Here is a 9,624-nt window from a genome sequence, read left to right on the forward strand (position 1 = left end):
GGTTTCAGGTTAAAGGACCATCGCTCAGAGGAGTACAGCTTTTGGAGAGGAGAGAGGTTGATTTCTGTGCAAACCTGAACAGCCAGTTTTCAACCAACTGCTCTGTTTGAATGTTGAGAGAACTGAAAGGCATTTTCAAATGCAACTACACCTCTGCAGGATAACAACAACTGGCTGATGACCCTCATCTGGTTTATTGTTAGGCTTCTCACCCCTACATCCTGTCTTTTTTTTTTTTTTTTTTTAAAGAGACAGCTGCAGAGACTGAGCTGAAACACCTGGGGGTGGCTTTACATACTGAAGCACTGAGAAAAAGGAGTGAGACTGAAACCAAAATTAGTCAAAACAAAGTCAAATGGGATGCTTGTGACAATAAAGAAACAATGTCTAGTCATCTGTTATGCAACACATTTGTTTCCCCAATCTATACTGTCTTGAAAAAGTATAAATTTACATTTTTATTTTGTCAAACTTCTGCATCATTCTACTCCCAAGTACTTTACTTATTTTGGTAGACAACATTGTGAAAATTGTTTAGGGCTAGGAAAATTATTCATGCTTTACATTGATTTTTTTTAAACAAAAATAAATCTGAAAAGAACAACTTGTAACTAACCCATAGTTAACTGTTGATTTGTCCTGCTGCTTGGGAGACATACTGTCTTTCCAGTGTTTAATATTTTTTGCCCTTGGTATAAAACTGTTATGTGGTCTGCCTGCTGATGGAGCCAACTCGGAGCCATTACAGACTCTGCGCTTTTCTTGGAGATTTAATCTGACCTGTTCACGGGTTTCTGATCTTGTGGCTCTCATATCATGTGCATGGTATAAAATAAACAGTGGTTGGCAATATTTTTTTGTATTTTAAGTAGTAGCCAGAGTTTTTCTATTTTACAAAACAACCTGCTCCAAATCTCAATTGCCATTTTAGTTTCTAATGGCCATTGTAGCTTTTTAATATTATGGATGCCTTTTAGAGATATGTTTACTTCACACACTGCCAGGTTGGATATTGGTCTTCATGAAAATTTACAAATTGATCAAGTCTTGCTGCTTGAGTTCACATAATCTAACCAAAATAAAAAGAAACAAACAATCAAACAAACAAAAAGAATTCCAAGGGAGGAACCCTTAAATTAATATTTTAGTTAATGTAGGGAACTGCCAGTTTGTGTAGCATACACAAAATATCTAAGAGATATGTTTTCTTTTTCGTATTAAATATGACACCGATGAAGATAACAGTGAAGCTTCCAATCCTCATTTCACAGAAGTTGGATTATAACAAAGTTCATGACTGATAACGCAACACCACCCAAGAGAGAGGAGGAAAAACACGTACAAATGCTGTATATTATTTTCAAATAGAAAATCTGGAAGAGAGAGATGAAACACGAGACATCTTAACATGTTTTTATACATAAAAGACACTGCGTATAATAGGCAGACAATGGAAAACAAAATGCTAAGACTTTCATACACAAACACATTTGTCGCGGTGACAAATGTCACCGCGACAAATGACAAAGGGGTATTCCAAAATGGGACTTTTGTGTTTTTTGGACAATAAAGAAGTTGGATCGATGAGGTTTGCAAAATGGAGGGAACATGAAGACGAGAAGTCACGAAAACCACCACCGCCCCTATAATTACCACACAGAGATTCGAAATGATAAATGTAATTATGCTATTAAATGGTTTGCACACAACAAATATGTTGGACACTATAAAGAACAGGTTAGGTTTTAGTGCGAAAAGTGGAATGACTTCTCGTTCCGTAATCGAAACGAAGTGTTTTCAGCATGCCCACAAGTTGTTTTTCAGCCTGGAATAGTAGTTGTTCAATGCGCTGAACGGGAGATGGCAGTAGAGTTACCATACTGTTGAACACCAGAAGAAGTGTTCTGAGCCTAAGCTATAAAAAGGGGCGCTCATCTTTTCCCGGTCTCACTCGACTCTTATCGGCACGACGTTACGTTCTCCTGTTCTCCACATAAGGACAAAAGGTATTTGCGCCGTTCGCATTTACTATAATTCTGATATTTACGTATGGGGAGGTCGACCGTTCTGCATTTATCATTCTCTTTTAATGTAAGGTATTGGTGTGTTTGAAAGATAGTATTTTTTTAGTAAACGTTAAAGATTAAAATTCTAAAATTCTTTGTATTCTTCGTACAGAACATATGAGAAAACCAGACCAGACAATTCTTAGCCGGATTTGGTTGTTTTGAATACTTATGTAACCCTAAAAGTAGGGCAGCGTGCTGCGCTTAAGTAGGTCACTAAGACAAAGACCAGCCCGGTTACACAAAATGGCGACGATGAAAAACCCGGCTAATGGCTAAATCAAACAAAGGCGTCCCTTGTTATAAATTCGAAATCACGTTAGGTTTCAGTGAGGATAATTAGGTTTACACCGTTTATTTCCCATATTTTATTAACCAAAAAGACTTTTGTATTACTTCGAAAGAACGCGTTGAGCGTCTGACCAAAAAGTGCGCAACTGCCAGGCGCCATTTTGTAACTGACCTACTTTCTGCTAAAGCTGCGTCATCGTGCCTGCTGTTTACTTGATGAGGGTGGAAGGCGACGTGTGGGATTTACTTTAACGCTCTTTATATTTTTTCCCCCTCTTTCAGTTACTTTGTGAAAATGTCGGATGAGGGCAAGCTGTTCATCGGAGGTCTGAGCTTCGAGACCAACGAAGATTCTTTGGCTGCAGCTTTCGGCAAATATGGAACCATCGAAAAAGGTAGCTTATTTAGATGAATTTATGCAACTATTCTGGAAACGGGTTTCATTACATATTAAGTGTAAGTTTAATTTTTTTTTTAAATTTAATTTCTTTTTAGTCGATGTAATCAGAGACAAAGAGACAGGAAGATCTCGTGGCTTCGGCTTTGTGAAATACGATAATGTTGAGGATGCTAAAGATGCTCTGGATGCCATGAATGGAAAGGTAATTTTTATGTACCATCCTAGCTGTCTGCAACTGGATATTTTAAGACACAAAAGCTCATTTTTATTTCCTTTAATGCCCTGCAGACACTTGATGGCCGGGCAATTCGAGTTGATGAGGCAGGAAAGGGTGGTCGCTCCAGAGGAGGGTTTAGCTCTGGCCCACGTGGAGGCAGGTTCAACTCTGGTGGCCGTGGGGGGAGGGGACGTGGCTTCTCCAGTCGTGGTGAGTATTACAACCAAACTAATTCACTTTTTTTTTCTCTCTCCCGTATGTAATATATGCTCTGTGCATTTAGGTGGTAGTTATGGCGACAGAAGCTACGGTGACAGAAGCTACGGCGACAGAAGCTTTGGTGGTGGAGACAGAAGCTTTGGCGGTGGTGGATACAGAAGTGGAGGATATTCCTCAGGTGGTGGTGGTTACAGGGACAACAGGTAAGTTTGCTAACCAGCATTTAAATGGCAATATCTACAAATAACAAAGACAGTAAAACATATTTTGTCATCTTTTAGGGGACAGGGTGGATATGGAGACCGCTCTGGATCCTATCGCGACAGCTATGACAGCTATGGTAAGCATCTTTTATGCGACTAAAATGTAGCTATTTTTGTGGGCTGTCAAACCTTAAGTGATACCATATGTTGTAGTGCTGTACTAAAGACGTTGACAACTTGCCATAGCACAAATTTGGAGGATTTAAAAAAATGTTCTTTCAAACTGCCATGTTTAAGTATGTACAAAAGGTATTAAGGATACCTTTTGTAGCCCTAATATTTAAGACTCATGTGTGCCCCTCAGTTCTGTACCTGAGCCCAAGATCAAGCCTCATTGCATACAGTTGCCTGTCTTTGCTGTCCCGTTCCACACTGAAAGAGGCTGGCGGAGACATTTAAGCTCTAAGGCAGATGACAATGCCACCTTCAAAAGTCGCTCACTTCTCAACTGATGGAGCCCTTTGAGCAAAAAAACTGAAAAAAAAGGGAGGGTTGTAGCACTAGCTCTAGTGGGTTTAATGGATATTGTGAAACACCAGTGTCAACATTCAGTGTCTTTACCTGTGCCCACTTCTTATCCTCCAGCGACACACGAGTAAACCTCCCTGATTCAAGATTCATCACTTGGCTGGCCGTATTTGAAAGCTGTGCTCCTCAAGGAAAAAAACATGTCCACGTGTATTATGTAGTTCTGTTGTAGAAGCTTGGCATTTGACTTAAATGTAGCCATGAGTTTTGGTTATTTCTCAACCATGTTTCAAATTATAATTTAGTAGTCTTGCTCAATTGACCACTCCCATCGTTCAAAACATCTGTATAATCTCACTACTGTACGGTCCCCTTCTTTTATTACGTGGGGATAAAGCAGCTATCCACATTGCTTTCTGTCGATCAGTTAATCAGCTAATTTCTTTTGTCCAGCACTTTAAAGTGTTTTGTTTTTTATAAGATCTTAATGGGGCTTTTTTTTTTGTTATCCTTGTTGATAAACTGACCTACCTCCTACCAAATCTTTAAACTGAGGAAAGAACTAGCCTACTCAGATTAACCTTTGGGGGATTTTATTGTCAAATTTCTTAAACTATTGAGAACCTTAGCTTACCCAAGGCTCATTTTGTGTTCAATCTCCCAAAAGAGTGAATTCCTGGTGAACTACACATCCGAAGTGGCCGGCTGTTCATGAAGTTGCAAAATGCAGCATGCTACAGTCTGCCCAAGGTATCTTCTGTGCTCTGCTCAACATCTGCATCTTAACTGTGCTGTAAATGGACTCTTGTTTAAAGTGATCAGAAAATGTAACTTCGTTACCAGAGTAAACTGAACGGGAACAGTTTTTTTGTACTTTATGTTCTTTGTATGATCCAAGATTTTTTTTTTCTTTGTCAGTTTGGCTTCATGGAGCCTATTAAAACAATGTGAAATGATCCTGATTCCGTTGCCTCTTCAAAATGATCACATGGGAAATGTTAAGGTGGTGGCTAACTCGTTTCTGCGTGGGAACACTGTTTTATTCCCAACATCACTTAAAATGGATGTTGTGGAAGGGCACTGAAATTTGGCTTTCTTCCATGAAAGATTAACTTGTGCAGCTGCTTAATTTCTATCATGTAAGGTTAGGCAAATTTTCTTTTGGTCCAGTGCCTCTTGTACATTTGTTAAGGGAATTTGATTTAAATCCTATCCAGTGAGTTCAAACTTCCAGTGAAATTAAAATTGAAAGTGACAAGTTTTCAAGCCATCAGCTGGTGTCCTGTCAGTGCTTCAGTATGTTCAAGACCTCAGCTCCTTCAAAAACCTACAAGTCCTTGGAGAGAAGTGTTGCGCCTGCCAACAAGTGCTCAAAGATGAAAAGCTGCTCTTGCCTATATCATAAATGAAGAAAGTAGGCCAGTGCACGTGAGGTAAAAATCTCCTTTTGCTTTGCTCACATCCTTGAAAAGCAGTTCTCATTGTTTCCATGAATACCTACAATTGTGTAAAGTCCTGTGCTTCAGATGTCTCCTGCAACCATGCCATGGCCTCCTCCCTGAATCAGATAATGCCATAATGAGGGATTTTTTTTTTTAAGGAAGCTTCCGGATTGTAGCGCTCTAAAAGTCCGCAAACATTTGCCTCTAAGTCACGGATAGAATTGTGCTCGGTCAAGTTCTGTTCACCCCCATTGCTCCTCAAAATTTCCTCCAGTAATAACTTTCCAAGTCACCCATATTACTGCAACCACACTACTGAAATGTTTGTTCTCCTATGGCAAGTTTAAGTGTTGCATGCAGAATCTTGTGCTCCCTGTGTGGTTTTAGGCCTAATTGATGTCTTTCTCTAGGTTGAACTGACCAACTGAGACTTGACTGGATCTCATCACAGTGTGGTCTGATGGCTACAGCTGGCACAGTGCCTCATGCAGACTCACCTTAGCAGGTAAAAACGCTACATATAGCCCTGTGCAGGTGAAACTACTTAACATTTTGAGTTAACTTGGCATGTTAATGTGTTGCAGGTCGCTCTGAAGGAGTGGGTTTGGTGCAGTCGCCGAAAAGTACTGAAGGTCCTTTTGGATGACTTTTCAGAAACGAATGTGTAAAACATTAGCAACTGTGAAATGTTTAACATCAAAGACGATTGAGACATTCTGCAGCTAATTCTCCCTTTTATTTTTGTAAAAATAAAGCTAAGACTGAATCACTTGGTCTTGTTTTCACTTTATTTACTTTTGTGATACTTGGGGTTGGAAAAATTAAATGGTTGGTAAAAGGGCCCAAAAAGGTTTTTCTGGTTGACTGTTTCAGTTTGGCCTTCTCATTTGGGAAAACTTATTTCCCTTTGATGGGTACCTGGCAAATTAACAGCTGTTGCTATAGTCCAATAGCATCTCATTGGTTGCTAAAGCATTTGTCCATAGCAACAGATGACTCGATGCTTTGACGTAATCTGTTACTAAGGGTGTTGACCAATAGGTGGAGCGTTTGCACAAGCGCAATAATAGGTGGAGGATTTACAATTAGGAATTGCAGACTGACGAATCAGTCTGCAGTGTTTATACTAGATGGACAGTTTATTTGTAAGATGGGCAGAAGCTAGTTGACATGCTGGGTGCTTGATTTAGTGGTATCACCACCAAGTTTTGTAATTCTAAGCACTTGAATCTTTACAGATTTGCAACATTTGACACCTGTCACGCTTTTCAAAAAGTTCAAGTCTACTGCACTGAAAAGTTTTAGATGTTTTCCTTTTTTTAATCAGCTGCTCTGGAGCAGAAAACATGCAGGACGGTGAGCCTCGAGCACCAGGTTTGAGAAACTGATCCAACATCCATCCAAGAACTGACAGCTGCTATATTTAAAGCTGCCCCAGTGCAAATATCTGCCAAAAAAAACAACTATCTTACAATGAAAAAATTAATTTCTTTGAAAAGTGTACTAACCCAACTAGAATTTTATTTATTTTTTTTACACCTAAATTAAAGCCAAAGTAAAAAAACAAAAACAGATTAGGGTAAAGAAAAAAAAGCAACTTTATTATTGAACATTTACAAGCTGAAGTGAGTGAGGGCTCAGGTCAACATGGGCGCTGATGGAGTCTGAGACGATCTTCATCACAGCTGGAATCACACATACCAGAGGAAGCCAAAGCGCTTGTGCAAATACTGCTCACGTGGCCGGAGGCTGAACAGCTCGTCTGACAGAGGGCAAACCCAGCGATCAGTGTGGAAGACGCTCTCACCCACCTGCAGAAAACATTACAGCGGCAGATTTTACTGGGACTTGAATTCGAAATCAGATAAGATTGGAAAACATTGGAATCAGAATTTTGATGAGATTTTACTGAAAAGGATATATGATGGTCTTCTGGTCAATTTTATATATATATATATTTAAATCTATTTTCACTAATTTCCTGATGAATTTATGGCGTTCATGAAAGTAGTAACATTTTTCCAACCAGAATATTCATGGGTTTATTTTACCTGGCAAACAATTTACTATGTGCTGCAGTGTAGTAGAAAATTAATATACTTATTTACTCAGCTCAATTCTGTGTGATTGAGTCGTTTTCAGAATATTGTGGCGTTCAAGTAGGTCATTTATTACAAGGGTAAATAATAAAGATAGTAAAGTATGAATATTATTGTTCCCTTTACTTCCTGTAGTTTGATCTCAGATATATATAGAAGGTGCAGTGGTGTAAACTTGTGTAATAAAATAAAAGCTAACGCAAGAATTTAGAAGTTTATGCATGAAAAGTGCATGTGACGCCTCAGAATATTATACAACAGTTATGAAAAATATATATTATAAATATAATTATGTGGATATATATTCTCTACCTTCCAGCCTGGCACATCTTTCATGATGATTGACTCCTCTTCCAAGTTTTCCCTCAGCATCCTTAAAGTTCTGTGGAAACGTGAAACACATTTGTTACACGACGATCCGATCCCACTTCTGAACGTCGACATGCGAGTTCTTATCCTCACCTTCGGTCGTGCTCTGCCTGAATAAGCGGCATCAGTGCTATCCTAGCCTCCAGCTCCTCGATCAGCAAGCGCCTGCGACACATACATCACATCACCGCGCTGTGGCCATCGCAGACAATCTGACAGAGGATCCAAAACGAGAGCCGTGCCTTACCTCCTCTCTCTGTTCCAGCTAAACATCCGCCAGTAGCCGATCGCCATGATGCCGATCCCGATTCCAAACATACTATACCCTAGTAATTAGAAAAATAAGTTTCCTCTGATTCTCCTCACATTAATCTCAGCTGTTTGAATTCACATATATAAAATGGATTACTTTGCATTTAATTTAATTTCCCTTTGGGATCAATGAAGTATTTTTTTTAAACTGAACTGAATTTGACAAGTTTATATATGTGGAAATACGATGAAAGATGATTTTTCTTTAAGCAACACTGATGCATTGTATGTTAATAATGTAGATTAGATTTGACTCTAACTTATCAAGCAACACCCCTCTTGTCAACTACAGCATCCAAACGGCCTTATTTGTTTGTAAAAACAGAGTAAAGGCTTCAAAGACTTTTAAAGAATCTCTAATCGATCTAGAATATTTCAGTCCCATTTTAAATTGTCTTAAGTATTGGACTTTACACTGATCTAAGGATTCGACGTGATGATGATGTCTGCCTGAAAAGCAGCAGCAAACAGTAATATCATATCAAAGATAACATAACTACAAAAGCAGTTTTTAATGATGATTTCAGGTATTATGAAGAAAAATTTATTCAAACTGAGGTACCCCACGTCCATTTAACAGGCAAAGGTGTGGTTAGTTTATTAAACTAAAAAAAAAGCTCATATCAGATAATTTACAGTCTTACCAAACGAACGTATAATGCATATATTTTTTGACAACGTTCTGTCTTAATAAATGCAATCATTATTAGAGCCTGCGAGTTGCGTTAAATCCAGGTTATTATTGCCTGATATTAAAAGTTGTTTCATCCATTAAAGTGTCACATAGACACATTTGGTAGTTGAAATTCATTCAAAGCAGTAATTAAATCGAGGTATTCCAGGAATTTCCTACTGCAATTGAAGTAACACTCGTTCAGCTACAGATATGCGTTAAACTAATCAGATAATCAATAGCTTTTCACCCCAAACGAAGCTGTATCCTTCAAAGCGACCGAAGTAAACAAAGCAAACATGCTAGCAGTTTAGCAAGACCCATCTCTTAAAGTGTTTTCTTAGTAATGTATACGTTTAATTCACTAATACATAGCACCGGTGAAAATTATAATACTGTTCTTTACGGGAGAAGCACAGCTACATAAAAAAACTACCAACAGCGAGTCTTTCATTTCAGATTGTGTCTCTGTATGAACCGACACCGATCAGTTAGCATGAGCTAATGTTGGGACAGTGCAACCTCTCCAGTCGGACTGGAGTTTCTGTTTTCCCGGATTTAAGAAGGTTTATGTGCGGTGTATGTACCCGATAATCCTCGTTTCGGAAGATTTCTCTTGTAATCAAAAGCAGGATATCCTCCCTGAGGAGGCATGTCCTGCTTCACCTTGGACCCCGCCATCTTGCCCAGGCCTCCTCCTTCACAGACCAAGTAGACGGGGAGAGTCTTCTTCTTTAATGCAATGAACGGACTGTAGATTCGCTCCACATCGCCCCCACGTGTTCGATCAAGAAAAAAACATTTT

At 39.0% G+C, this 9,624-nt stretch overlaps 2 protein-coding genes across 7 annotated transcripts; one reads left to right on the top strand and one right to left on the bottom strand.

Moving 5' to 3' along the window:
• Nucleotides 1–1,860: 1,860 nt before the first annotated feature.
• cirbpa (cold inducible RNA binding protein a) lies at nucleotides 1,861–6,132 on the top strand. 6 transcript variants are annotated; one of them, XM_044133843.1, is made up of 8 exons: nucleotides 1,879–2,006; nucleotides 2,640–2,752; nucleotides 2,853–2,959; nucleotides 3,046–3,184; nucleotides 3,258–3,396; nucleotides 3,475–3,533; nucleotides 4,042–5,871; nucleotides 5,951–6,132. In XM_044133843.1, exons 2-7 carry the CDS (start codon nucleotides 2,653–2,655, stop codon nucleotides 4,053–4,055), a joined length of 558 nt encoding a protein of 185 aa, XP_043989778.1. In that variant the 5' UTR covers nucleotides 1,879–2,006; nucleotides 2,640–2,652; the 3' UTR covers nucleotides 4,056–5,871; nucleotides 5,951–6,132. The 6 variants fall into 6 exon arrangements, with proteins under 6 accessions (XP_043989781.1, XP_043989778.1, XP_043989779.1 ...); XM_044133844.1 differs by having other exon boundaries at nucleotides 4,592–5,871; XM_044133845.1 differs by having other exon boundaries at nucleotides 5,777–5,871.
• Nucleotides 6,133–6,946: 814 nt separating this feature from the next.
• Nucleotides 6,947–9,563, bottom strand: ndufa13 (NADH:ubiquinone oxidoreductase subunit A13). The gene is made up of 5 exons (XM_044133849.1): nucleotides 9,407–9,563; nucleotides 8,082–8,160; nucleotides 7,928–7,999; nucleotides 7,778–7,847; nucleotides 6,947–7,177 (listed from the first exon to the last, which is right to left on the bottom strand). Exons 1-5 carry the CDS (start codon nucleotides 9,498–9,500, stop codon nucleotides 7,058–7,060), a joined length of 435 nt encoding a protein of 144 aa, XP_043989784.1. The 5' UTR covers nucleotides 9,501–9,563; the 3' UTR covers nucleotides 6,947–7,057.
• Between the last annotated feature and the right edge of the window lie 61 nt (nucleotides 9,564–9,624).

This window comes from Gambusia affinis, linkage group LG12 (assembly GCF_019740435.1).
Source record: "Gambusia affinis linkage group LG12, SWU_Gaff_1.0, whole genome shotgun sequence".
NCBI classification, from domain to species: domain Eukaryota; kingdom Metazoa; phylum Chordata; class Actinopteri; order Cyprinodontiformes; family Poeciliidae; genus Gambusia; species Gambusia affinis.